Raw genomic sequence first — 27,998 nt, forward strand, 5'->3', positions numbered from 1 at the left:
GAATCAATCGATCAATTCAATTTTATATTTATACATCTCTGATACATAAATTATACATGACAGATACATTTTTTAATTGTACTTTATATATACATCGTTGAAACATCATTTATACATGATAGATACATTTTTTTACTACATAATTTATACATAATAGATACATTTTTGTTTTGTGAGTTGTATATAATATGTATCAAAGATGTATAATTACTATTTTAAATGTAAATTTTCAAATGTACGTACTAGATACATAGATGATATATAATTTATACATGATAGATATATTTTTAAATGTACTTGATAAATACATCTTCAATATATATAATTTATATATGAAACTAGTGTTCGGTATACATTAATGTATTTTTATATTTTAAAATAATATTTTAAATGTATTTGATAAATACATCACTGATACATAATTTATACATGATAAATATATTATTTATGCTTTAGAGCAGATTCGATATGTATCAACAATGTATCCGATAAGTAATTCATAAAATTATATTTTTTAGAATTATATCAATTGTGTATCATGTACTTTTATATTTTAAAAATTTAATATATTTATATTTAAAAATTAAAATTAATATTAGTATTATTGTTTTTGAAATTTATATAATAGATAAATTTTTGATATATTTTAAATACATAAATATATAATTACATCATTTGTGTTAAAAAAAATGACAAATATAGAAAAAATCATTTGAGTTTTTGTTTTGAATGATTTTACTGTTTTTAGGCTTCAGTATGATGTATATTTCAAAGTTATTTTCATTTTTTTGAGCTGTAATTAAATGTCTTTGATTATAGTATCAAAATAGAAAAATCACAAAAAAAGTAGACTAATTCGCGCGTGTATAGCTGCAATTAAATGTCTTCTATAGAAAAGGCAAGAAAAGGGATACAGTATGTCAAATGGAGAGTTAGTAATCAGTTAAAAAAATAAAAAGCAAAAAGAAAGAAAAAATTGCCATAAAACACATGTAGAGATGTGAGTGTGAGGAATAAATAAAAAAGTGGTTGAAGTAGAGATATGAGTGTAAGGAATAAATAGACACGTGCAGATATAACAAAGAAATGGCAGTGATGAAAACTAAAGTGTTTTTGTGGTATTTAATGATATAATAATGATAATAAAGAAATAATTACAACTAAGATGGTAATTGATGAAAAAGAATTGTATATTATGACTTTTATTGTTATTTTCTCAAGATTCTATAGAATAAGAGTAATGTACGTACATTAAAAAATCTGTTGGGGACCATTAGGCAAATGGAAATCCTGCCATTATGGCATGTGATATTTCCTCATAAATAAGCAACTTAATACCTAGTGATTAAAAAACCGGACCGAACTGCCCGCTTGAACCGAATACCAGTCAAGTGTTCGGCTAAGTTACCTTAAAAACCAAAAATTCGGTTGAACTGAATCAGTTGAACCAAACTGAAATGTCGATTGAACTCATGATTAACTCGATCAAACCTGCAATTAAACCGATTGAACCATAAACAGTCTAATTCATGTCTAAAATTTATTTTTTAAGAGTAATTTACTCAACCAGTTGAACCGTAGTGCTTAATACCCTAAAAATAAGGAAAACAAAAATAACTAAATTATCTGAATTGGGCGTTATTTTGAAATACATAAATTTTTGGTTAAAGGTTATAAAAAAAACTATTCAAAAAAATCACAGAAATCTTAGTTTTTTTTTTGCTACTTGAGCTTTCAATATTATTAAATGGTAATATTTTTAAACTAGCACTTAAACCATTTTAGTTAATTTTTTGGACTCTTAGCTCCTCATATTTTAGTTATTTATATAGTCTTTTTTCAAGTACTAGTTTCGCATTACGTGCTATGCACGTGGCTCATAACGTAACTCCTCAATGAACATATTAGTAAATTTATTATAATTATACCAGTTTTTTATTTATAATTAATATTAAATTAGTTAAAAAAAATTGTAAAATTGTAAAATTAAATATTATATATTTGGTTATTAATTTCTTTTTTCATATTGAATTTATTCTTCTTTTGATTTTATAATAACCATAATTAAATAATTAACTTAATTTTATTAATAATATCTTTAAAAATAATAAGATAGAAATTTAAATAATAATAGATTGACCAAATACAATATTTTAATTTTGTAGTTCAATCAAACTAAAAGATAGGTATTCCTACTAATTTGGAGACAATTTAGTTATTTTTTACATATTAAAAATTAAATTGGAGATAATTTAGCTACCGATTCTAATTAGGACTTTAATTATAATAGTGATTAATTAAATAACTAATTATTTAATGACTATAAAACCATTATTTAGTAGTAAACTGAAAAGGATTATTCAGTAAATTTGCCTGTCCCCCTCATCCGTGCTTTTATATATAGTACTAGCGTTTCGCCACGTGCTACACACGTGAGCAACATTTGCATGACCCGTTGTATGTATTATATATTAATTCAATTATTAAATAAAATATTTTAGTTATTATTAATTATTATAAATATTTTTTGAATTGTATTAATAATTTATAGTAGGATATTTATATGACCCGTTATATAATAAATATTATTAACAATTAAATTTAATTTTGATTTTTAATTAATTTTTTATTATTTGAGTTGAAACTATAGTAGCTAAGTGATATTTATATGACCCGTTATCTTTATATATTAAATATTAATTAAATTATTGAATACAGTTTTTTTGTTTTTATCAATTTCTTAATTACAAATAAAATAATTTAAAATTTATATTTAAATATTAGATTTATGTTTTTAGATTGAAACTTTTATAATTAATTGTTATTCTATATTTTTTTAATATTTTTTTCAAAATTATTATGTCTATATAATTTATAATAATTTGTTAAAAATTTAAAATTAAAAAAATTATATTAACAATTTAAATAAATTCAATATCAATTTTTTTTATAACAAACTAAAATATTATATTTAGTTTAATTAATATTCAAACATAGCAATAAATATATTATCTTGAAGACAATAACTGTGCTGCAATATGTGGACTTAAATTGTTAATTTTGTTAATTAGTTGTGGAAATCTTCGGTGAATGAAATCAAATTCTTACAGAAAAGAGAAGAATTAATCTTAAAATAATCTCACCAAACGTTTTAGTGGAACTTTTTGAAAAGAAAAAGCTAAAAACTCCACCAAAAAGCTGAACCAAACACCTCCATATATTATTTACAATTAAACTTCCTTTGATCGATAATTAAAATTAAAATGAAATTAAAATATCAAATTGAAATTCATTGTGTAACGTATGCTACTACCAACATAATCACCTCATAATATTTCTTTTATTAAACAAAATTAAAATTAAAATACATTTGAAAGTAGAATTCTAAACTAAATCCTCTACTTGCAAAACGTAGTAACACGCAAATTTTGGATAACTATGATGTCAAACAATGTTTTGCTACTCAAATTACTTTAGATAAAGTTAAACTCATCTCATTAGATTTAGTTGGTATTTAATTGGATTCTTAATTAATAAAGCACACAGCGTAATTTTGTTTTTTTAAGGAATTAGTAACATTCTCCAATATAACAACTATATAGTTTATTAATTGGAATGTAAAAATGACTCCTATAAGAATTAAACTATTTTTTCGTTAGATTTAAATTCTTATTTAATTTGTATTATCCTTTTTAAATTACATGTCTTTAACTTTGTAATTTTTTTAATTAATGAAGGCTAATTTTGTAATTTTACCTGTCCCCCTTCTCACATATAAGATAGTTATAGATAGATAGATAGATGAGGGGTTATTGCACCATTAAAAAAAAGACATTGAGGGTTTAAACAGTTAAGAGAAAAAAAATTGTATGCTCCTTTTAAATAACTTGAACTGTTTCTTTTGTATTTTCTGTCTAAATTTTAGTAAATTTTTAAAATTAATTATTTTACTGTTTGAATTAAAAATTAAATCAATAAATTATAAAAAATTGTTTAAAAATATTAAAATTTTCAAATAATCAGTCACTCATAGAATAAAAGAATTTAACTTTTCCAAAAAAAAAATGTGAGATTTTAAATAATGAATATTGGAGGATGTAGATTTTTAAAATCAATAAATTTTCATAATTTTTTTATAAGATGATGAATTTGTAAAATCATAAATTTGCATAGCATTTTATACTCCATGGTCAATTTGCAAAATTTTAAATTCCATAAAATTATAGATTTTGTTCGTTTAAAATCTATCATCAATAGTTTATCTGTAACTGTAGTTGTACATTTTATATTTTCAATTTGTTAATAGCCTAGATTTTAATTCAATAAATATTTACTAATTGATAATTTCTCAATTATTTAAGAACATTAAATATTACTTTAATTTTAAAATTGTTGTATAAAATTTTAAATTGTATTAGAAAATTTTAAATTGTATTAATAGTTTTATAATAATAATAGTTTTGACTATTGAGTCAGATTTTATAAATTTAGGGACTAAATTGATACTTCTCTGTTGGTTTAAAAATGTTAGAGACTAATAATTATTCAAAACTTTTTTGAAAGGTTATTAATGGATACCGAATCCTATCCTCTCTTGGGGCAAATATTAATTACCCGTTTATAGTTTAATCTCTTTTTCTGAAAAATAAAAACAAATATAAGATCAAAGGGGCTTAAACTGAAGAATGGAGCCCTAGCCGGCTAGCCCGACCCATAACGTCACACACTATAAAATCATAATATTTGGCCGCAATTGAATTTTGAACGCCTCCGATCTCAACACACACGCTAGGGTTTGTTTCTCAGACAGCCGAAATGGTAAGCGTTTTACATCATCTACTCTTTCAACTGTTTATTGAAAGTTAGCTAGAAAGCAGCTTATATTCATAGCCTCCTGTCTTCTTATTCTGCTTGTTTTTGTGGAGGGAAATTTGATGTTTTGCTTATTTGGGCTTATTGGTCAGATATAGTGAAAAAAAGTTTGTTTTAATACTGGTTTCTAGGCATTTTTTATCCATTTTGGTTTGTTATTTTGCGCAAAATTATAGAAATTAGGCTAAACTGAAAGCTGGTGTTTTATAATATATGTTGTAGCATTCATACCGTAATTTAATTACCGAGGAAGATACTGCGTTGCGCTGCGTTGCGTTTTGTTAATGTGTAGCTAAAACTGTCAACATCTGTTTTTATTGACGTGTTGGTCTAGTAATATGAATATGTGATTTCGTTTAGTTTGCCAAATTGGATTTCACTATGTTTGCTTAAGTTGTAACTTCTTGAAGTAAGAACGGATGATTATTGATTTTAAAGAACTTATCCTATTCAAGAATGGAGACTTTGGTTAGTTTTAATTGTTTCTCGGTTTGTTGTAGGTGAATGTTCCCAAGACAAAGAAGACGTACTGTAAGAGCAAAGAGTGCAAAAAGCACACTTTGCATAAGGTTACACAATACAAGAAAGGGAAGGATAGTCTTGCTGCTCAAGGAAAACGCCGTTATGATCGTAAGCAGTCAGGTTATGGAGGTCAGACAAAACCCGTTTTCCACAAGAAGGTATATCTAATTTGCACCATTGTTTATTATATGTTAAAAATGATGCAATAGTAGTTTAAGTGGCAATCTGATCAATTTAAACTTTAGAGGTGTTCTAATAATCAATGCTCCGCATATGCTCTAATAATCAATACTCCGCTTATGCTCTAATAATCAATACTCCGCTTATGCTCTAATAATCAATACTCCGCTTATGCTCTAATAATCAATACTCCGCTTATGCTCTAATAATCAATACTGATACTCCGTAATTTTCATCACAGGCCAAGACAACCAAGAAGATTGTCCTGAGGCTTCAATGTCAAGGTTGCAAGCACGTGTCTCAGCATCCGATTAAGGTTTGCCTTTCACAACAATGTTTGCTTACTTATACTTCATGCTTTTGCCCTTTGCGTCAGATTTTTTCATTAATGTGTACTGTTATTATTCATGCAGAGATGCAAGCATTTTGAAATTGGTGGAGATAAGAAGGGAAAGGGTACCTCTCTTTTCTAAATGCAATTTACAGGCATTTTGTGGATGTTTTCCTTGCCGTTAATGTGTTATGTCAAAGCTTGATCATATCTAGAATTTTGTTTACTTCATTTGTTATCTTTGTTGTCGTTGCTAGACTATGACAGTAAGTTAAAAAAATTTGGCAATCAAGCTTGAAAGATTAGCTGGTGAGCTGTTTTAACTTAGTTTCAAATGCAAAATTTACTTCAATTATGCGTTATTCAGAATGTGTGGTTAACTGGTTTAGCAGTGATAGCAGCTTGGTAATATTGCCCTTAATTTTTGCTTGAGAAGGGGGTTTTCTCAAACTAAATCACTCTCTTTGATCCAAAATTTAATCCATCTTCATGGATTTAAGGCTCACTAGGGGTTTTTTCTTTGCACATGTTAAAATTTGCTAACCCTCAATGCTAAAGAAGTATAAAATCGGAAATGGGAAGTATATGTTTGGTGATTTAAGCTTGATAATGCAATGTATTCTTGCCATCTCACTCAATGAGTTCTGCAATTATTTTCTTCTTACTGTACATGTGTTTCTTCAGCCACCGTTTTCCGGTTCAACGGTCAGTTCATGTTGTTGAGTAAATTACCCTTTAAAAAAATAAATCTTAGACATTGGTTAGGGTCCAACCAGTTGAACGAGCAGTAATTTTTCCTTAGCATATAAAAACAAAATAGCCTTGGAGATCTAAAAACAATACTTGTTTAATATGGTAATTTTCCAAAAGATAGAAAAGAAAAAGGCCAAACACATATTTAGGTCCTTGCACTATTACTTTTTTCCAACTTAAATCCCTGAACTATAAAATGTTTAAAATAAGTCTCTACACTACCAAAAACATCTATTTTAAGTCCCTATCATTGTGCAAGTTAACGGAATGTGGATGACGTTAACAATTACATATCAAAAATGCTATTTTGGTCTCTGCACTATCATTTTTTTTTTCAAATTGAGTCCTTACACTATTAGAAACATCAATTTTAAGTCATTGAAGAAAAGTATATGCAAAATGCATAAGCAGCAAAACCTCCCCATGAGATCGCATCCGTTACTCCTATTTGGAACCTTTTTCTTTGCCTTCACCAACAACAACATCAGTCACTAGAGTCATTGGTCTCTGATCAATTACTTCATCAATAATCCCAAACTCCTTGGCCTCTTCCGGAGTCATGAAATGATCTCTGTCCATATTATTCTCGATCACATCTACTGACTGCCCAGTATGCTTTGAGTATAACTGATTCAGCGAGTCCCAAATTCTATCTACAATCAGGGACATTGGGAGCAGAAGATACAATTTTCAATTCGTGTCTCAATTGTTTTAAAAATAAGTTGAACGTGGGTCTCAATTTATGCATTGAACTCGCTAAAATGCACGGAGAACAATTAATGAGACATAGTTTACAGTCATTTTCATCTATAATTACTGAACTTGAAACCAGAATTATTTACAAATTTCCACATGGGTCTCAATTACTTCACTAGTTCCACAGGATCATCATAGTACAAATGACTAATCAATAATCAAATAACAATGCATCGTCGGCACCCCTTTTTGTAACATCAAATCAGTAATCAGTAAAATACTTAAGAGAGACAATGAGCAAACAGCAATAGCATCAAACAAATAATGTTCATCTCAATCTAGGTAGAACGGACACCAACAAATAATGTTCATCTCAATCTAGGTAGCCGTAGCACGGACACTTCGATATTAAACTCTTTAGGTTACCGAATTGTTCCAATAATATAGAAAAAGTATTAAGATTTAAATCTTTACAAAATAGTCACTAAATTATCGAAATTATTTCATTCAAAGTAAAACGGACTAACTTTTTGTGTTTTGTCCTACATGACATGCCATAATTATAAAAAAGTGTATAATTTAGTATTTTTTTTTAACAAAAGGGTATAACTAAATTAGGACTCATTTTGTAATTTGCGATAAATTTTAATATTCTTATAAGACGGTGACTTTTTTGAGAAATAATTTAATAAATTAGTGATTGTTTTTTAACGATTTAAATTTGAATATCCTTTTTTTAATTTTGAAATAACTTAGTAACTAAAGAAGTTTAAAAGAAAACAATGCTAAGGGTGTTGCTTGAGTTCTTGGCTACAGGTGAAAAGTGAAGAAACGTCACCGTTTTCTCTGGATAAGGAAAACAAGGGGTTTAGGGGTTTATGAAGAATTTCTGTGTGTTCTTCAATATACACTGTATTTTTGTTCAAAAAGATTGAAGAAGCATTTTTTAGTTTAAATTTGATGCTGCTACTTTGTTAAGGTGAAGTAATTCTTTATATTTGAGTATAAATTTTAAGTGGTATTATGATATTATTCATTTTTATGTGGTTTGAATGATTCAATTTAATAGGTTTTTTTTTCTAGTGTTTACATGATTTAGTTGCTTTACTGATTGTTACTATGATCAGTAGGAAGGTGTTATTTGGTGGATGAAATTGAATCATAAGCTGTAGAACAAGAAAATGCTAAATTGCTGATCCTCTTCTTCTTGTGAGTTGAAATAAAATGAATTTCCTTCAAACTATTATCATCCCAAAACCCTTTCCACCTTTTCGTTCACCTAATATTAACCAAAATCGGCTTATATTTCCTTCTTCCGGACATTGTGGATGGAGCAGAATATCATTTACTTCTTTTGCTGTTTCGAGAGGATTTGATTCGGAGAAATCCGACTCTAAGCCGAAAGATAAACCGAAAAGTCCAAAAACGTTAGGTGATCGAAAGGAGGATGAGAAACCCGGAACAGTTTTTCCGACAACGAAACCTAGGAAGCCAAGGCGTGGTCGTAGGAGTGAAGCAGTTGCGGTTGAGGATTTTGTACGCGGGTCACTTGACAAAACATTTGCGTCCATTCGACAACAGAATCCACAAGCGTTGGAGAGTAATGAATATATAATGAAGGACAGAGATAATGATGATATAGATTCTGAAAGTGATGATGACGAGGAGGAGGAGGATGATGATGAAGAACTGGAAGATGAAAATGACATTGGTAGACAAAAAGGAAAGAAAAAGAAAATGGTGGTTGATGAAGAAGGCCGAGATTGGCCATTGGATGCTGATGTGGGCTGGGGAATTAGAGCATCAGAGTATTTTCAGAAACATCCAATTAAGAATATTGCAGGGGAAGATGGAATGGAAATTGACTGGGAAGGGGAGATAGATGATAACTGGGTGACGGAGATTAATTGTCTCGAATGGGAGAGCATTGCCTTTCATCCTAGCCCGCTAATTGTTCTTGCTTTTGAGAGATATAACAGGTAACTATCATCTATAATGTTTTAGTTTTCTCATACTTGGATCACTATTTATCATCTCAAGCACACATTGTTGGCCAAGATGTGATTATATTTCGATGCTTCTATATTGAGTGCTTGTTTGAGTCAAGAAATCGCCAATTGGATGACTATGCAAGCGTAACAGTCACGGGATTGAGACATCATTAGCATTTCTGGACCATGAAAAGATATTTATCGTAGCATTTTCTACCATTACTACACGATTGTTATCACTACAGCAACAGGAACACGCATCTTTCACTTCAGAAATGCACGGGCATTGGACCTTTCCTGGATGAATATTGCACACACATACTTTCATATTTCTACTTAAATTTTGAGAAGAATAGTTTTGATCATATATTGAGCAGTAATCACTTTTCTCCAACAGCTTTTGTACTGAGCCCAAAATACAAGTAACCAATGCCTGAGTTGGAGAACGTGTGAAAGTGTGGGAGGACATTAGTGAATGGTATCAATGTACAACTAATGCAAAGCTAAAATTTGTTTGCAGGGCAACTGATAATTGGAAGACTCTGAAAGAGCTAGAGAAGGCGGTCAAGGTGTATTGGAGTGCAAAAGATAGATTACCACCTCGGGTATATGCATCTCAAATTTTTGTTCAATTTTAGGTTTATTATGATGACATAGTCTATTCATTTCATTTTAATTTCTTCTTTTGCAACTATATTTTAATAATCCCGTAGTTGCTAAGTTGACATATGCTTTTTGGTTGTTTCTATATCTTGATCAAGCTCGGAAGTTATGGTGCTATATTAGGATCCAGTTTTGGATATTTAAACGGGTTCTTTACAGTAAATGTTGTGGGATCTCTTTTGCCTTCTCCCATATTTGTGAAAAACAATTAAGTGCATAAATTTAATTTTTGATCCATGTGAATACTTATTACTTTAACCTGGAAATTTCTGGAATCAGTCAGTGAAGATAGACATCAATATTGAAAAGGATCTGGCATATGCTCTTAAAGTTAAAGAAGGCCCTCAGATTCTATTTTTACGAGGGAACAGGATTGTGTATAGGGAGAGAGGTAAGACAATATTTTCTGTTTCCAGAATTAGAGAAAATCATGGTTTTGTTTAGCAGCTAACGAAGTATATATAACATACTCAATTCTACATGCTACAATGGATTTTACAGAATTCCGAACTGAAGATGAATTGGTCCAAATGATTGCACATTTCTATTACAATGCAAAGAAGCCTCCTTGCGTTAATGATGCAGCTTTGTCTCGACCTTATTAATTTGTCAGGTAATCAAATGAAATCTGTTGTGACAGGGTATCAACTTTTTTGAATTCCAATAATAATCATTATTTATGCTTCTTAGATAACTCCTAGCAGAAGGTGAAGTAAAATAAAAACATCATCTTTTGTTTTTTTTGTTTTTTGATAAGATGGTCGATTGACAATGGTTATTAGCTCCCGTTATTATTATTATTACTTAGTTCATTGTAATTTAGGGGAACTCTCCTGTTAAATTTGGAACTTGTGTTTGTTGTGAAAAGTTATTATTTTTTTCACGCTGGAAAATGATTTTCCTTGCTTCATAGCTCAATTGGTAAACAGTGCCAAACAAGTAATTTTGGTTTAAGTTCAAATTAATTATATCAACTTAACACAGTGGATATGTGTTAACCATATGCTTAAGATTGAGAGGATTGTCTTATAATACATCGAACGAACCTAGTTCATTGGACGATTGTGCTTGCTCCTCTAATTTTTGCATAGCATAGGTGTCATCTAGTGCTTGCTTCATAATTGGCAAATTTTTGTGTATTATCGAATATTGAGTAAATAGAAATGGTTTGATCAATTTATTTGCTGAATGGGAGTTTTAATTCATGGGAATGTCATTCATTATGCATGATTTTCAGTTTTAGTTTTTCCTGCTCATGAGTTCCTTTCTTATTTTTATTTGCATTCTGCTAAGCTTTCGTTTATTTATGATGGTGCCAGATCATTGTCCCACTAGTGGGAAGATCCTTTGCGTGCTGTTTTTAAGTTGTGCTTTGAGTGCTGCTTTGAATTGTGACTTGCTTGCTCTTGTTTACATGAAAAAGTTGGATGGTCAATAATATAGGATGGTAAAAAACACTTAGCTTTAGCCAATTTCACCACTATTCACAAATAGAGAGGTGCATTCGGTTCAAATCGGATTGAACCAAACCTTTTTTTATCAAAACTGAACTAAACCGAATTTATAAGGGAAAAGGGTCATTTATGCCCTTTAGGTTTGCCTCTAGGATCAAACAAGCCCTCAACGTTCGAAAAGGTTCAAATATGCCCCCAACGTCTTAAAAAGTGAACAAACAGGACCCCGTTTTGACTTATAAATGAGACGTTGGGGGCCTGGTTGTCGAAATTGGAGGGTCTGGTTGTCCATTTTTCGAAACGTTAGGGGCATATTTGAACCTTTCTAGACGTTAAGGGCTTACTTGATTTTAAAGTCAAACCCCAGGGGCATAAATGACCCTTTTTCCAATTTATAAGGATATAATTTCAAATTGAAACAAAGCAGTTGGTGCGATTGATTTTTTTTGGTTCGGTTTGTACTAAAACTTAATTGAAATCTTTTATGCCCCAAAGCGAATCGAATTGAAAAATTAAATTTTATAATACCAAATCGAACTTAATCAAATTTCTTCGCTCGCTTCAACTTTTCGGATGGGTTCGGTTTTTGAACACCGTTATTTTACAAAAGATGGGCTGGTCTGTTCTATGTTAGAGTGGTTGTACATGGAACTGGTATAGTGTAGCTAAGTGCTCTCCAAATTTTAATTAACTAATAAGATAATTTAAATACTTTATGTCTTTGGGATTGCACAAGATACTAATTGTCACATAATTAGCATTTTATTTGTGATATTTTTGTGATTTACTTTTTTATTTTTGGGAAAAGGGTCATTTATACCCCTATGGTTTATCTCCAGGATCAATTAAGCCCTCAACGTCAGGAAAGGTTCAAATATGCCCCTAACGTCTTAAAATGTTGACAACTAGGACCCTAAATTTGACGCATAAATGAAACGTTAGGGGCCTGGTTGTCCAAATCGGGGGCCTGATTGTTTATTTTCTAAGACGTTAGGGGCATATTTGAACCTTTTTGTACGTTGAGGGCTTATTTGATTCTAAAGCCAAACCTTAAGGGCATAAATGACCCTTTTCCCTTTATTTTTTGAGAATAGGTGATTTACTTCTTAAAGTTTGATATTTGTGTGCAATTATACACAGGAGCAATATAGGGAAGTATCTTAAGATTGAGAAAAATTATTAATCTATATCTAAATTTATGTTCCCCCATAAATAGTATGTGAAATCTTAGGGATAAGAACAAATCTGTTATTAATGGAGTACTAGATATTATGCCTTGATGATTTTAGGTATATATCACCTCATGTCAGTCCACAATACTTAATTTCTATAGTACCTATTTGTAGGGGTGGGCACTGCGGTTCAAACCGATTTGAACGGAACCAAATCAAACCAAACTAATTTTATAAGAACTAAAAATATTTCAAACTAGATCAAACCAGTTGGGCTTAGTCAGCTTTTCAGCAAGGTTTGGTTTTTTGATTTGTTATGTACTAAGATTGAATTGAGTTTTTTTTACCATTGAAACTAAACCAAATTTTTCTGTTCGGTTCGATTCTACACATCCCTACCCACTTATATATCCTTCCCATGTGAAAAATATTAGTGCCTTGGATTGGCAATGGTCACGAGTTGACAAAAGTCATCAGGTAAAACTAATGGTTTAGTACATTGGATAAAATAGACAAAATATCTTAATTTATTTTTGTTTGCAAACAAAACAAGAGTCATGCACAACTTTTGTACTATATATAAACAGTTTTTGCTTACAGATTTTGCAATTTAGATAATTGTGAAGAAATGGCAAAACTATTCTCCTCTTGTTTTCTTCTTGTTCTTATTCTCTTAGCAGCAGGTCAGTCATCTTCTCTTCTGTCTCCTTTTCTTATATGCTTTACATGTATGCCTAACCAATCGGTTTGGTTTGTTCGGTTTGGTTAAAGATGTTTTGCCTAACCGCATCGATGAACAAAACTTGCACAAATCTTCGAATGTAACTCAAAATCAAAGAAACACATAATGGCTGTCAATTTTATCTTTGTTATCTTCTATTTGATTGTGGAAGTTGCATAAGTTAAACAACTTTGTGTTTTCATGTGCAAGCGTGTTGATAATCCGAGAAATGTACTTGCATGATTTTGTTCACCACATCATTCGTAGAATACAAAGTCGATGAAACTGGAACACATTATTAAATATTGAAAAGTTTAATTAATTTCGTCATGTTATTGATATATTTTTAATGATGTATGATAAATTTGTCGGTTTTGTCCACCCACGGATAACGTGGTGGACAGAGTGTGTTTAAGAATTTTTCGGATAATTGATATGGCGGGTTTATATTTTGTTTGGCAGGTGAAGGAGGAGTATGTGATACAGGAGAGCCGACAAAGTGTGTAACCAGCTGGGATTGCAAAGATAGCAAAAGTTGTAAGGATGAGTGTAATAGCAATTATCGGCAAGGATATGGGAGCTGCATAGGCGTCCCTAAAACATGCTTATGCAGCTATGATTGTAATTAATGTGCTAATTGTGTAGCAAGGGAATGCATCATAATAGAATAAGCAATTTACTATAATCATGTCAATGGTCTTTAAAATCAATTATATACACAACTATAATTTTTCTGTCTCTAAGCTACTCGATCTTGATTTTAGTTCAATAAAAAAAATAATATATTAAATTCATACTTGAATGTATTTATTTTTGAACAAAGGATCACTTTACCCCCTGAACTTGGCGCAAAGTATCAAAAACGTCCAAATTAGCAAAACAGGATCACTTTTACCCTGAAGTTGTCAAATTTAGTACAAAACCCCCCCCTCCCCACTCTCACCCTAGAGAGTGTACCTCACTCTCCGGTTTTTTGTGGTGGTTTTTTTTGAAAGGTGGTTTTTAATGGTAAATAGTTTAAAAAGGTGCTTAATATTTTTTGATTTTTTGAATTAACATATAATAATTTAAAAAAAAATTATTTAATCTTTTTTATTTTAAAACTTTATATGTTAAATGAATTTTAATTAAAAATAAAAAGGACTACTTTGTATTTTTTACAAAAAAAATATTTTTTTTAATAGATGAGCAGCTGCCGGACTTCTTCTCCGGCAGCTGCCCATCAGAGACGACGAGCTTCGTCTCTGAAGCTCGTCGACGAACCCATCTGGGTTCGTCTCTGTTACAGAGACGAACTCATCTCGTCTCTGTATCAGAGACGAACCCAGATGGGTTCGTCTCTGATACTGAGACGAGTTCGTCTCTGTAAGGAGACGAACCCAGATGGGTTCGTCTCCTTACAGAGACCACCGTCGTCTCTGTTTGGAGACGAATCCATCTGGATTCGTCTCCTTACAGAGACCACCGTCGTCTCTGTAAGGAGACGAATCCAGATGCGTTCGTCTCCTTACAGAGACGATGAGTGTCTCTGCAACAGAGATGGGTTCATCTCTGTTGCAGAGATCAGTCCGTCTCCGTTAGAGACGAAGGCCGGAGGTTGGAGACGGAGGCCGGAGGTTGGCCGGATTATGGGTATGTTAAGAGTTTTAGGTTAATTATGATTAGGTTAATTATGATTAGGTTAATTATGATTAAGTGTTTAATTAGTATGTTTAATTAAATTAGATTAATTAGAGTTAAGTATAAATAAATGGAGTTAATTTTAAAATTTGAAATCTCACTCTCCAATTAAGTGCCACGTCAGCATAAGGGGGGTTTTTGAGCCGGTTTTGCCAAGTTCAGGGTAAAAGTGATCCGGTTTTCTCAATTTGGACGTTTTTGATACTTTGCGCCAAGTTCAGAGGGTAAAGTGATCCTTTGTTCATTTATTTTTAACTATCTGATATAAAATTTAATCAATTAAACTGACATGCATCTAAATTTAAAATGATAAAAAATTAATATAATAAAAGAAAAATTATTTTATGTATGAAAGACGTTTGTTTAGGCTCGCAAGCTTCACAAGCTTTTTTTATTGATACTCATACTCATTTCGATTTTTTTTCTGAGCTGGTATCGAGTTCTTTTTCAAATCGATCTTGAGTAATCTAGGAACATCTTAACTTGTTTACATAACTGTTTTAAAAACTGGATCGGCCTGTCGAACCGGTTAAACCGGAAATCAGCTAGTAACCCGGTCAAAAAGTGTAAAATAACCGAAAATTCATTCTGATAGGGTTGGACTGGATTGAATCGGAAGAACCAAATTAAACCTGAAGTTGAACAGATGTTTGAACCGTCGGTCAAATCGGAAAAGAGAATTAGTGACGGAAAAATTCGTCCTTAATTCCTAGAATCTATCACTAATTTTATATCTTATTATTTTTAAAAAAATCATCAAACCGATTGAACAGGTGACCGAACATGTCAAATTGCTTAAACCGTGAACCGGTGGCCGGTTTTTGAAACACTAGTTTACATCCCTAATCGGTGATGTACCACATATATATTGGCAATATATTATTTGTATAAAGTAAAAATAAAAACGTGAAAAGTGAATTGTTTTTAGATAATTCACAGAGGTCACGGCGAGACCAGGCGTTTATCATTACGAGAGGTAGATAAATTTTCGAGTTTAGTGGATTTTTCTCAAAATTAAAAGATTTTTTTAAAAATACTTTCTGTTTTTCCAAAAATAAATGAGAAATTTCTATGTTATCTTTATTGTGAGCATAAATTTACCATTGAAGAACGTAGTTTCTTTTGATTCTAACTGCGGCGGCCACCATATGTTGAGAGAGACAAATAATAAAACTGAATATAATCTTTAAATTGCAAAATTGAATTTTCTTCAGCTCTATAAAATTTTAATTTAATTTTTTAATTTTGTAACTCTTTAATTTTATTTACACTATAAAAAATATTGTTTTAATCTTTTGATCTTTATTTATGTCCGAAAATAAATTATCATGTAAAAGAAAATTACATTGCATATCAATTTATAATTAAATAGAACGTCTCAAGGATTAACAGCTAAAATATACTAGTAATAAAAAAATGGATTACTATTTTCTGATCAATTTTTTTTGATGGAGGACTATATAAGATAAAGTTCGTACCTAAAACGGGTAAATTCCACAATTTAAAAGGTCACAAGGACATAAATACAAAGATAGAGAAAATCTGGGGGTCAAAAAGGAAATAAAGAAAATTGAAAAATCTAGGGCCGATTCATTTTTCTTGACCCGATCGTTTCTGATTCCGGTACTCTCTTCCCCTCACTCCCTGCGTGCGTTGTGCGACTCAATTCATACTCCACCGATTTCGAATTTCGATCTCTATATCATATTATTACAATAACAAACACAATGAGAGGATTGTTAAACAAGCTAGTCTCCCGCTCTCTCTCCGTCGCCGGAAAATGCCAGCAGCAGCAAGTCCGCCGTCTCAACATCCACGAGTATCAGGTGATTTCTCTCCCTTTTTTGATTCATACCTATTGCGTGTTGTCGTTTTTATTGAACTAATAGACTTTAAAATTAGGGAGCTGATTTGATGAGTAAATATGGAGTAAATGTGCCGAAAGGAATTGCGGCTGGTTCTGTTGAGGAGATCAGGAAAGCAATTCAAGATGTTTTTCCTAATGAAACTGAGGTAAAAGAATAAAAAATCAATCTATATTCTTTGTTTTTTTATTGCTTGTTAGGAAAATATTAGAAATATGGTGTTTGTGTTCAGTTGATTTTGTAGAATAAACTTCTTTTCGTAAAATTTGATATAAAGGTGTTAACGTTTGGCTATTGGTGTAGTTGGTGGTTAAGAGCCAAATTTTGGCTGGTGGACGAGGCTTAGGGAAATTTAAGAATGGCTTTGAAGGTGGTGTTCATATTGTTAAAGCTGACAAGGCTGAAGAAACTGCTGGTACTAAAAGATTAGTCGTTTTATCTTTCTTTTCCTTCGCTTTTCATTTCATAACATCTTTTATATTTTATAAGGAGTTCTCTTGGTTATTTCAATTTCAGTTGCATGTATGTTTTTTCGCCTAGTGTTACACTACTCGCTAGATAGAGTGAATTCCTGTGTACTGATGATGCTAAATGGTCCAGTTAAATATGAGAATCATTTCTCACTCTGCAAGATGACATGGATAGCGTAGGAACAATTGTTTAATTAAGCTTATTGTCATGTATTTGGTTTTTATCATGATTTGTATGGTTGTCATAAGTGGTGTTTCCACTAGTTTTTCTTTGTTGTATAAGTATTTTCTTGTCAAGATAAATGCATATTTGAGAATCTGAATAGACTTCTTGTTTGCTGTCTATAATTTAGAAACTTCGATTCTGTAATATTATTAGTCTTGGTCATCTTTCATGTTTCAACTATTGCCCTTTCTTAGTCTTTCTCTTTAATTTTTTCCTCATCATATATTTTATGCAGGCAAAATGCTTGGTGAGATCCTTGTTACCAAGCAAAGTGGCCCTCAAGGAAAAGTTGTCAGCAAGGTCTGGAATTTTTTATTTGTTTGAACTTTAAAAGCTATCTTTTCTATTTTAGTGTTTATAATTTAGAAGGCCATGTTATGCAAGAGTAAATATGGTTCTGCTTGTAGTGGTGAATTCTTTCAAAATTTTAAGTTGATGGGTTCTCAAGGTGTTAGCGTATTATGGAGAAATAGATTTTTATTTCTTCTAATTCTTAGAATAAACTATCTCATACAAGATTTATCTAACAATCATCTGTGACCATCATATGAGACTGGACTTAGGTGGGAAATCTTTTTATTTATTTCATGGCATTGGGGCTATGAGCTGTGATCTTTGCTAATTCTTGCTATTGAGTTTCACATGGTTGTCTTATTGCAATCCTTAGTGTTTCACAACAATTTACTATTTGTATAATTAATTATCCATGTTATAACATCCTTATAGTTAGTGTTTTAAAAACTGGACTGGATTAAATGGTCTAGTCCGGAAGGAGAAAGAACTAGAAATCTCAACGTGACCTAGTTTTATTGGTCTTACCGGAATTAGACCGGTCAATAAAATGAGCCTTTTTAATAAAAAAGTTCCTTATAATAGATTGTTCGGACTAGCTGGCTGAACTGGTTTGACTGGTCAAAAACGTGAAACCGGTTGCCCATCCGATTCGAATACCAGTTATGGGATATTTATTTTGCAAAAACAATAATAAGCTCATAACACTTGTTCAATTTTTTGTTTATTAGGATGATATTTTTTTTTTTATAAATACTTCTGCCAAATCATCCTTTTAAAAGTTGTAGTTGCTTAAGAATTGGCTGCAGCTGCATAATATTTGAATATTTTTCCTCTGGCAGGTTTATATTTGTGAAAAGCTGTCACTTGTCAATGAGATGTACTTCGCTATTTTGCTGGATCGTCAAACTGCCGGCCCAGTATGTCTCGCTGCTGTTGCTTAAAAAAATGGATTTGGATAATTTTTTCAGATTTTTTTGTTTTATTCAGTATATATGTCCATCTTTGTAAGTACCCATGTAAAATTGTACTGAATTGAAGATGTATCTTGCTATCAGCTTATCATTGCCTGTAAAAAGGGAGGAACCAGTATTGAAGACCTTGCGGAGAAGTTCCCTGACTTGATTGTAAAGGTAGTTAGTTATTCAAATATACCCCCTCGTATATTGTCACGGACGTATAGGCATTCTTCTTGTCCTACTAATTGCTATATACATTTGTGAAACTGATGTGCTGCTTTTTTCCCCAAAGGTACCTATCGATGTGTTTAAAGGAATTACTGACGAAGATGCCGCAAAAGTTGTTGATGGTTTAGCTCCAAAGGTGGCTGATAGAAACGATTCAATTGAGCAAGTGAAGAAATTGTATAAGCTTTTTTGCGACTGTGATTGCACATTGTTGGAAGTGAGTATAACTGTCAATTTTGCTTCTAAACTTGTTATCAACTCATTTAACTACCTTCCCACCCTAACCCAAACCTCATCTGCATAAATGGGTTACAATTTCCACTTAGTTTCTTGTTTATTGTATTGATATCTTAAATCGAACAATTTTGATTCTCAACACAGATCAATCCCATGGCGGAGACTTCTGATAACCTGTTGGTAGCTGCTGATGCTAAGTTGAACTTTGATGATAATGCTGCTTATCGCCAAAAGGAGCTCTTTACTCTCCGTGACCCAACACAGGAGGATCCTAGAGAGGTCTGATTACAGTATAAACATTAAAAGAAAACTTCTTAAAGGGCATTTCTTTTTAGTGCTTTTTAGTTACTGTATCTCTCTTTTCTCCTTTTCATGATTAAGATACAAATTTAATGCATGGAGACCTTTTTGATGATGTGATTCTTATTGAGTAAAACAGATTAGAAGTATCCATGTTGCTGAACCGAATGATTGTTTCTGAGCTGAGGCTTTGCTAGCCAGTAAATTAAATATAATCAAATAGAAGAAAATGGTAGTCCATTTCTAGACTTTGGTGCTATTTTAGAAAGGAAAGCTATCATAGTTCTGTAAAATGAAGATGACTAAAATATCTTGTACTTTGAATTTGAATGTTTTCTTTTTGTGGAGGTCACATCTTAGTCATGCAAAAAATGCTTTTAAAGATTGATTAGTTGGAGGATTAAAATGAGAATAGTAGACAGGATTGCTTATTATCATTGTCATTATGTTGTATGTATATGACTGATGTTCAATTGTTTGCCTATGCATGCACACAAGCACATTTCTGCTTGTGTTTGTTACCGGCTAAATGATGATAAATTGCTCATTAGCCTTTTTTATGGCCTTTTGTTTTTTAATAGGTGGCTGCTGCCAAGGCGGATTTGAATTATATTGGCTTAGATGGAGAAATTGGTTGCATGGTAAATGGTGCTGGATTGGCAATGTCTACAATGGATATAATTAAGTTGCATGGAGGAACTCCTGCTAATTTCTTAGATGTTGGTGGGAGTGCTTCTGAAGGCCAGGTGATAAGATTTAAATATATGCATTTTTTTTACTACTTTCATCGGCCATTGACCATTTGAGCCTCATTGCTGACTCAGAAGTTAGAATTGTTATCTTCGTATATCTTTAATATTTAAATTCTGTACAGGTGGTTGAGGCGTTTAAGATATTGACTTCTGATGACAAGGTGAAAGCAATTTTAGTGAACATATTTGGAGGAATAATGAAATGTGACGTGATAGCCAGCGGAATTGTTAATGCAGCCAAACATGTGAGTTTTTTTTTTTACCTTTAAAACACAATTTTGATTTTAAAAATACAAGTACCGAAGAATAAAAGCCAAGAATTACTACAGCAAAGAAAGAACTGCAGTACGTTCACAAAAATCTAGTTTGTGTTGTGTTATTAAAAGCATTATTTTCTCCTGTTTACATACAAGGTTGATCTTAAAGTACCAGTGGTGGTTCGTCTGGAGGGCACTAATGTAGACCAAGGAAAGAGAATCCTTAAGGTAAGAGTGAAAGTTGTGATGGATATTATTATCTGAGGAAATTGGCTGTGCAAAGAACTATGAATCTAATAGTTATGCAGTTACTGATGTTGACGATTGATTTATTTGCAGGAAAGTGGTATGGCGTTGATCACAGCAGAAGACTTAGATGATGCTGCCGAAAAAGCAGTAAAAGCAGCGTCCGGTTGATAAATGTTCTTCACCATTGGCTTGTCGTTTTCAGAACTCAGCCTAACGGATTTTGACGATTCAAATGTATTCAATCTTGATAATAACACAACAGAAATGAGGGAATTTCCCTTGGAATTGTTTTCTCATTTACATATTTCTCTTTTGCGGTTAGGAAATTCGCGTTTGCGAACCTTTTTTTTTTGGGGAGAGGCCATTCTTCCACTATATTTCTGTGTCTTGCAAGGAAAGATACTGTGTGCTAATGATAAGATGGAATTTAAATAGGCATCTTTAACAATTGTCTCTATCTTGAATTTGCAATAATACTCACAATTTTCTGCTTCTACGTCGCTCAATTGTAAATCGTCTCAATAGTCTATAGTTTTTTACATCGATGTGCAGGTTTATATGGAATATAATTATTAGTGTTATTATTATTATTTCAGCATCCTATTAGAAAATGAGGTGAAATTATATTTATCATACTATAATTGCTGCATTCAACACAAATGTTAATTGTACTACTTTAAACCATTACAATTTTAATTCATGTGCTGCAAATAGCTAACTAATCTCTTAGAACTTCAGGTATTCAGCTATCTTCTTGGAAATGCAGTATGCAGTAGACTGAATAGTGATCATGGGATTGGCCCCAGTTGCAGTGGGTAGAACACTTCCATCGCAGACAAATAAGTTCTTGGCCTCCCAGCTTTCTCCATTTTCATCGACTGCACCTTCTTCCTCGGTGGCTCCCATTCTACAACTACTCATCTGATGTGCAGAAACAAGTATGTTCCAGTGCTTCTCCTTTGATATCATCCCTCCTGATACTGTGATCTTATCCATGAACTCCTCCAAATCTTTCTCTGTAATGCCTGTACATTCAAGTCTCTGTCCATCGCTTCGGTAAGTGCCCACTTGGACAGCTCCAGCAGCAACTAAAATCCTCAAAGCTCGCCTCAAACCAATTCTGATATTTTCATCATCGGATTGGTTCAGTCGGTGCGTAATTCTACCTTCTGTTTTTACTTCTCCTGAGCCTTGATCTCTTATCAGTGCAAACAGGTGAGCAACTCTAGGATACTTCAACATCCTGTTCTTGAAGTCTTGTCCTGACCCCCATGGGGTCAGTGCTGCATAGGAAGCGGGACCAAGTGATGGAGTTTCTATAATCGCACAGAGCTCGGAATCCTTGGAGAACACTTTGTGCATAGATGTAATAATTCCTCCTTCGTAAATGTTTCCTTGGAATTCTGATAAATGTTCTGGAAAGTATCCCCAAACCATTAGATTTGGGTGGAGATGAAGGTTCCTGCCAATATTTGGGTTCTTCAACCCGCTCGATAGCATCAGAGGCGGCGTCAGGATAGCGCCACATGCTGAAACTGTTGCTCTAGCCTCAATATGCAGCTTCCTGGTAATGTTTTTACTTAAAGCACTAGCAATGACTCCTGTGCATTTTTTCTTTCTCCTTCCTCTGTTAGTATCATTCTCCAATGTGAATTTTGTAGCCTTGATTCCTGTTAGGATCACAGCACCGCAGCTTACAGCATCAACCAACCAAGTCGAGTCAGTTCCCTTCTTATCTCCTGTTCTACAGCCGTAGCAGCACGAACCGCAATAATGATCAGTCGAGGAGTTCCTTGCAACTGATTCAACTTCCAAGCAAAGATTTTCACACCCTTTTCGAAGAATTTGATTCTGAAATCCTTCTTTCGAACAGTAATCAGTAACGCCGAGCCTCTTGAACACAACATCCATTGCAGATTGGTAGTCAGGGCTACCAAACAGTGGAATCTTATGATCCACACACCATTCTTTGAGAACGGAATCTGCTGTCTTGATACAGGCAGACCAGTTTACTGCTGAGCCTCCGCCGACTGTAGATCCAGCCAACATCATAGTTTTCCCACAGAGAGTTGATAGAATTCCACCACACTCGTATAGTTCAGCCATTGAAGGACCTTCTAACGAAGAGTAATCTTCTGGAACAAAGTAGTTTCCTTTCTCTAGGACAAGTACTTTCAGTCCTGAACTTGCAAGCACTGCAGCTGCAACCCCACCTCCACAACCCGAACCGACAATTACAACATCACACTTGATCTTGTATGTGTTGTGTTCTGGATCTTCAACGACTTGGAGTCCTTTTTGCGTAAGAGATGTAACGAGAGTTGAATCATCTTCATTGGCAAGTTCTATGATCCCCTTCTCAAGAGGTCTCTCCACTCCAGGTTTTCTCAACTTTTGTCTAGTTCCTTTACGGTATCCCATTGCTTCGCACGCTTGGTTTTCTGAGTTTTCATCAGTCTGACAAATGGCCAAAACAAAATAACAAGAACTATTTGTGATAACAAGGCCAAATAAACAAATTTTCCCCTTATATTAGGCTTAGTTTTGACATGAATGATTTTTTGTTTTAAAGTGAAACCCGTTACTGAAAATGACAAAATGGACTCCCCTTTAACAATTTTTTTCTCTCTGTTATCTCTACTTATGTGGGGACTATACGGTATACACGTGCTATTTTATTCAATTAAAACATGAATGGTTTATTTCAGTTTGGAACTTAATGTTATAAAATAAAGGCAAAACACATACGGAGGCCCCTCTACTTTATCGGTTTTATTCGAGAGGCCCCTAGTCCAAAGTTGTTCACATTCGGATCCTTATACTTGGCAAAATCCGATTTTAACACCCTTAGTTGGATGGAAATTGGCAAGTGTATTACACTCGCCGTTAACTACAAAATTTTCCGTTAAATTAAAAAGAAATATGTATAATGAAGTTATTTAATGCCACATCAGAGTTCACTTTATAACTAAGAGCAAACTTGAGGGAGCAAAGTCAATATTTTACCATCTTCTTAAAAGAAAACCTACTTCTATCATCTTTCTCCTACTGTAACCAAAATTGGAAGTTCAAACTTCATTCTTCAAATGACAATTTTATAAAAAACAATTGAAATAATATGATGTGGATTCTTTAATAAACAGATAAATCTTCAAGTTTCAGCAACATAACATCGTCAACAACAAACTTTGATTCCTCTACGCCATTGCATGCTCTGAGACCATTAAAACATTTTTTTTATTATTTTGAAAATCTGAGATCAACCCACTTGCTAAAATTGACTTTAAACATCACCCATTTGGATGGATCGATGGAAACAGATAGAAATCGAAATGGGTAAAGCTAATCATTTGCATCATTATTTTGCAAATATATGATGAAAAATGGTTAATTTCTGATGGATATTACCATAAGTGTTCTTTGGTTTTTCAACATAAAGGCCAGGTAACCGTTGCATTTGCTTTGTTCTTGTTAATTTTCTGATTCTCTTCATGTATTTCGGGGTTCATTGATAAGCTTTTATGAAATCTAACTTGAATAAAAATTGCTTGTGTGTCTTATGTAATTCAAGGGCTTCATTGCTCCTTTTTTTCCTCCTTTCTTTTATATAATATGATATGGATTATCTTCTTCTAACTCTGCCCATTGATTATTTGCCGGAGTGAACCTCTGCTGTCCTTCTCTAGCTTCATCTCCATCCATTTTTCGATTAAAAAGAGATGATTCCCTGAGATTTTTCCAATTAAATGTCCATGCCGATATATTCCTCTGCTTGCTGTTCCTTGGCTCCTTTTTCTAGTCAGTTATATGGATAATGAACTGCAAATTATTGTCTGTTTTCAAAATCTCAGTGGCAACAACTTTGCCACCTTCAAATCTCGTCTAAACTAAAGCTTCTCATTTGGAGAGCTATTCGTAATGCTTTGCTTGTAGAGGAACCTCTATCTTGTAAGCTTAATTAAAACGGTACTTCAATCATTGCCGTTCATCCTTTTAAATCAAAACGTGGACAAAGTTTTTGACCCATTGGAGAAGATAAAGTTTCTCGAATGATTAGGAACGTTTCGAAACTAGCTGAAGAATCTAAACATATAAATTTGACTGAAGAAACAATGGCTTTTTTGAATACTTCTTTTAGCAGAATTGCATTTGTTGAAAGGCTTGAGGGAAGTAAAGGAAAAATGGTTGCTTGTTCTGATGAAGAAATGTTACCTGCAGTTTTTTTTTTTTACTTTAAGAAAGGAGAAAAGAAAAAAGAATATACAGTCAGTATTACCATGTCACCTTTTAATAAAAAAAATGACCATGTCACTTTTTCTTCTTCTCCCCACTCTCTATAACGGCAAGTGTAATACACTTGCCAATTTCCGTCCAATCAAGGGTGTTAAAATCGGATTTTGCCAAGTATAGGGATCCGAACGTGAACAACTTTGGACTAGGGGCCTTTCGAACAAAACCGGTAAAGTAGAGGGGCCTTCTTATGGGTTTTGCCTAAAATAAATCTAAACTGGATCCTCTGTCACTATCATGTTCATCCCGTGCATTGTCTACTAAGTAATGGTGTAAAAAAATCTATTAAATGAGTGTTCATTTTGCTATTTCTTTTATAATGTTTAGTACCACTTTCAAATAAAAAAAACATTAAGGTCCAAGCTAAAAATCGAGCCAAGTAGGGGGTTTTTGATATTTGGGTGCCTCAAAGGCACCCAAATTTCTAGATCAGTGCCTCTTTCGGAATTAATTCCGAAAGAGTGCCTGGTCCCACATGGTCCGCATTCTAGGAATGCGGACCATGTGGTGTTCCGCATTCCTAGAATGCGGAACACATTAATCAGCTGATTAATTAATAATCAGCTGATTAATGCGTGTTCCGCATTCTAGGAATGCGGAACACGCAGAGATTACCGTTGGGTGCCTCAAATATCAAAAACCCCCAAGTAGGAGGGTCCAAACTTTAATAAAACCTAATAAAATTTTAAACTTCAATTTAATTATTTGATAATTTTTTAATTAGATTAAACAAAAATTAATATAATATTTATTTGATATAATAACAAGCTTTTCAAAAGAAATAATTAAGAGAATTGATGAACTATTTAAAATAGTTTTTTTATGATTTTTATTATATTAATATATGGTCTATTATTAAAAAAATCAAATCAAGATTTTAACAATAAAAAAAGCATAAAATTTAAAATGAAGAAAAGAAAAAAATATATGTTAAATAATAAATGCATAAAAATAATTGTGTTAAAATTATAATTAATAATAAATTACTAATGGATGTTGTAGTTTCATATGTTATATTTGTGCTAAATTTAACACATGAACTCATTAAGGAATTTTTGTTGTTATTTGTGGCGTTTTTCTTTTATTGTGAATATAAGATCAATGAGTAATTAGTAATCACTTATATAATTTAAATACTTTTTGAAAAATACCCATAAATTAGTAAATTATCTCAAAAAAACGGTTCGACCAAAAATATATAAAAATACGGTTTGACCAAAAATAATTATAAATATATGTTTTTTATTCTGTAAAAATATGGTTTTTTAAAACAAAATTAATTTTGATTTAGCAATAGTTTACAAAGGGCTCGCTTGGTTGGGGTAAATATGCGAAGAAAAATTGTAATTTTCGGAGAGTAGCAATTTTTTTGTTTGCTTCAATTTATACATTTTATTTCCCGGTAAGTTAGATGTTTGACTTTCCTTTGATTAGGGAAGTAACTTCCTAGATAACCCAAGGAACTAAAATTTCCCTAGCATTTTTGATTGATTTTTTTAATTTAACCTTAACTCTTTTTTTTTCTTTCTAAAATTCATATAAAAAATATTCTTATTTATTTCAAAAAATATATCTATATTATTTTATAATTATTATTTATAATAAAATTAAATATTTTTATTTAATATTCTTATCGACAATTTGTATATTACATAAATTAAACTAAAAAAATACAATTTTAAAATTTAACAGTTAAAATATTTTCTCAATTAGTACTTGAATCGTAAAATTAGAGTTAGTAAGTAAAACTTAATTAATTAATTGCTCGATTTAAAAAAAAAAAATTGTTTAACAATATAAAAATTATCAAAGATATTTATGTCTTTTAATTTAAAATATAGTATATTATAATAAATCAATTTTGTACTTTCCGGGAAGTAAAAATTAAAACAAATAACATTTATCAAACTTCCTGAAAAGTTAGCTTTCAAGGAACTATGTTTTTCCGAAAATTAACTTTTCGGGAATTACTATGAAACAAAACAAGTGAGGCCAAAGTATATTAACGGTTTATTAAAAAATAAATTTAATAAATTATTGATAAACTATTAACAACCCATTGCTCAAATTTGAAGAAATTTATCTCTTTTGGATCAAATGCGCAACAAAACGATTGGCTACCCATTAATTTACACATAATATGTATAATCAAATAAAAAATAGAAACAAAAGGTCTGCAACAAACTAATTCAACAATATCTATACCTGTTACTAATATTAGACAAGAAAATAAATAAATTGAACAAGAATAAAATTGATAAAATTACAACATCAGGGTTAGATTGAAAAAAGGTTTAAAAGTTAGGAATTTTTGAAGGGCTTAGCCCTAAAAAAAAGACCACCCATCTAAATAATACTTTTAATTCTGCCATTAAGATAAAAGAATTACGCCTAATTACTTAAAAACTAACCACCTTGAAACTTTTTTACATATATACTCTGACCTAAGAAAAATTTTATTTGTACTCTTATTTGTGTTTTTATATTTCATCTCTATTCTCGAGACATTAAATTGATCTCTTTTTATTTGGAAAAAAATTTAAAATAATTCTTCATTTATAGTTTATATTTTTAATTAAACGTTAAAGTTGTTATTAGTACAAAAAACCTTCTTTCTCATAAAATTTAATAAATAATAATAATTTTCTATTTAATTTATATTAATTAGCAATACATTTTTTAATTAAAAACCGTAAAAAAATACATTTCAAACAAAACGAAATAAATTTACGTATTTTAAAAAAACTCGATTGTCGGACTACCGGAAGGAGGAACAGATGTGCTCAGGAGCACGTCCTCCTTCCATGGAAAGAGAAATAAATTTTCCTTCTTCCATGGA

At 31.8% G+C, this 27,998-nt stretch overlaps 4 protein-coding genes across 6 annotated transcripts; 3 read left to right on the top strand and 1 right to left on the bottom strand.

The window, feature by feature from the left end:
- Nucleotides 1-4,683: 4,683 nt before the first annotated feature.
- Nucleotides 4,684-6,267, top strand: LOC126657727 (60S ribosomal protein L44). The gene is made up of 4 exons (XM_050352471.2): nucleotides 4,684-4,818; nucleotides 5,373-5,552; nucleotides 5,816-5,890; nucleotides 5,988-6,267. Exons 1-4 carry the CDS (start codon nucleotides 4,816-4,818, stop codon nucleotides 6,045-6,047), a joined length of 318 nt encoding a protein of 105 aa, XP_050208428.1. The 5' UTR covers nucleotides 4,684-4,815; the 3' UTR covers nucleotides 6,048-6,267.
- Nucleotides 6,268-8,131: 1,864 nt separating this feature from the next.
- On the top strand, nucleotides 8,132-14,043 carry LOC126655971 (thioredoxin-like fold domain-containing protein MRL7 homolog, chloroplastic). Of its 3 annotated transcripts, none has more exons than XM_050350395.2 (6): nucleotides 8,132-8,333; nucleotides 8,482-9,333; nucleotides 9,866-9,950; nucleotides 10,288-10,399; nucleotides 10,510-10,621; nucleotides 13,818-14,043. In XM_050350395.2, the coding sequence occupies exons 2-5, from the start codon at nucleotides 8,579-8,581 to the stop codon at nucleotides 10,611-10,613; spliced, it is 1,056 nt and encodes a 351-aa protein (XP_050206352.1). In that variant the 5' UTR covers nucleotides 8,132-8,333; nucleotides 8,482-8,578; the 3' UTR covers nucleotides 10,614-10,621; nucleotides 13,818-14,043. The 3 variants fall into 3 exon arrangements, with proteins under 3 accessions (XP_050206352.1, XP_050206351.1, XP_050206350.1); XM_050350394.2 differs by having other exon boundaries at nucleotides 8,485-9,333; XM_050350393.2 differs by lacking the exon at nucleotides 8,132-8,333 and having other exon boundaries at nucleotides 8,349-9,333.
- Nucleotides 14,044-16,606: 2,563 nt separating this feature from the next.
- On the top strand, nucleotides 16,607-21,363 carry LOC126655325 (succinate--CoA ligase [ADP-forming] subunit beta, mitochondrial). The gene is made up of 12 exons (XM_050349449.2): nucleotides 16,607-16,861; nucleotides 16,938-17,048; nucleotides 17,204-17,315; nucleotides 17,832-17,896; nucleotides 18,730-18,807; nucleotides 18,946-19,020; nucleotides 19,139-19,291; nucleotides 19,456-19,590; nucleotides 20,193-20,357; nucleotides 20,486-20,608; nucleotides 20,777-20,848; nucleotides 20,960-21,363. The coding sequence occupies exons 1-12, from the start codon at nucleotides 16,763-16,765 to the stop codon at nucleotides 21,035-21,037; spliced, it is 1,266 nt and encodes a 421-aa protein (XP_050205406.1). The 5' UTR covers nucleotides 16,607-16,762; the 3' UTR covers nucleotides 21,038-21,363.
- A 109-nt stretch (nucleotides 21,364-21,472) lies between these two features.
- On the bottom strand, nucleotides 21,473-23,603 carry LOC126655324 (long-chain-alcohol oxidase FAO2-like). Its single transcript, XM_050349448.2, has one exon. It carries the CDS (start codon nucleotides 23,288-23,290, stop codon nucleotides 21,596-21,598), a length of 1,695 nt encoding a protein of 564 aa, XP_050205405.1. The 5' UTR covers nucleotides 23,291-23,603; the 3' UTR covers nucleotides 21,473-21,595.
- Nucleotides 23,604-27,998: the final 4,395 nt, after the last annotated feature.

This window comes from Mercurialis annua, linkage group LG7 (assembly GCF_937616625.2).
Source record: "Mercurialis annua linkage group LG7, ddMerAnnu1.2, whole genome shotgun sequence".
NCBI classification, from domain to species: domain Eukaryota; kingdom Viridiplantae; phylum Streptophyta; class Magnoliopsida; order Malpighiales; family Euphorbiaceae; genus Mercurialis; species Mercurialis annua.

Coding starts and splice junctions, on each gene's coding strand:
- LOC126657727 (XM_050352471.2), top strand. Junction 5,553..5,815: donor AACCCGTTTTCCACAAGAAG/GTATATCTAATT, acceptor TTTTCATCACAG/GCCAAGACAACCAAGAAGAT. Junction 5,891..5,987: donor TGTCTCAGCATCCGATTAAG/GTTTGCCTTTCA, acceptor TTATTCATGCAG/AGATGCAAGCATTTTGAAAT.
- LOC126655971 (XM_050350395.2), top strand. CDS start 8,579: ATGAATTTCCTTCAAACTATTATCATCCCAAAACCCTTTCCACCTTTT. Junction 9,334..9,865: donor GCTTTTGAGAGATATAACAG/GTAACTATCATC, acceptor ATTTGTTTGCAG/GGCAACTGATAATTGGAAGA. Junction 9,951..10,287: donor AAGATAGATTACCACCTCGG/GTATATGCATCT, acceptor TTCTGGAATCAG/TCAGTGAAGATAGACATCAA.
- LOC126655325 (XM_050349449.2), top strand. CDS start 16,763: ATGAGAGGATTGTTAAACAAGCTAGTCTCCCGCTCTCTCTCCGTCGCC. Junction 16,862..16,937: donor TCAACATCCACGAGTATCAG/GTGATTTCTCTC, acceptor CTTTAAAATTAG/GGAGCTGATTTGATGAGTAA. Junction 19,292..19,455: donor GTGATTGCACATTGTTGGAA/GTGAGTATAACT, acceptor TTCTCAACACAG/ATCAATCCCATGGCGGAGAC.
- LOC126655324 (XM_050349448.2), bottom strand. CDS start 23,290: ATGGGATACCGTAAAGGAACTAGACAAAAGTTGAGAAAACCTGGAGTG.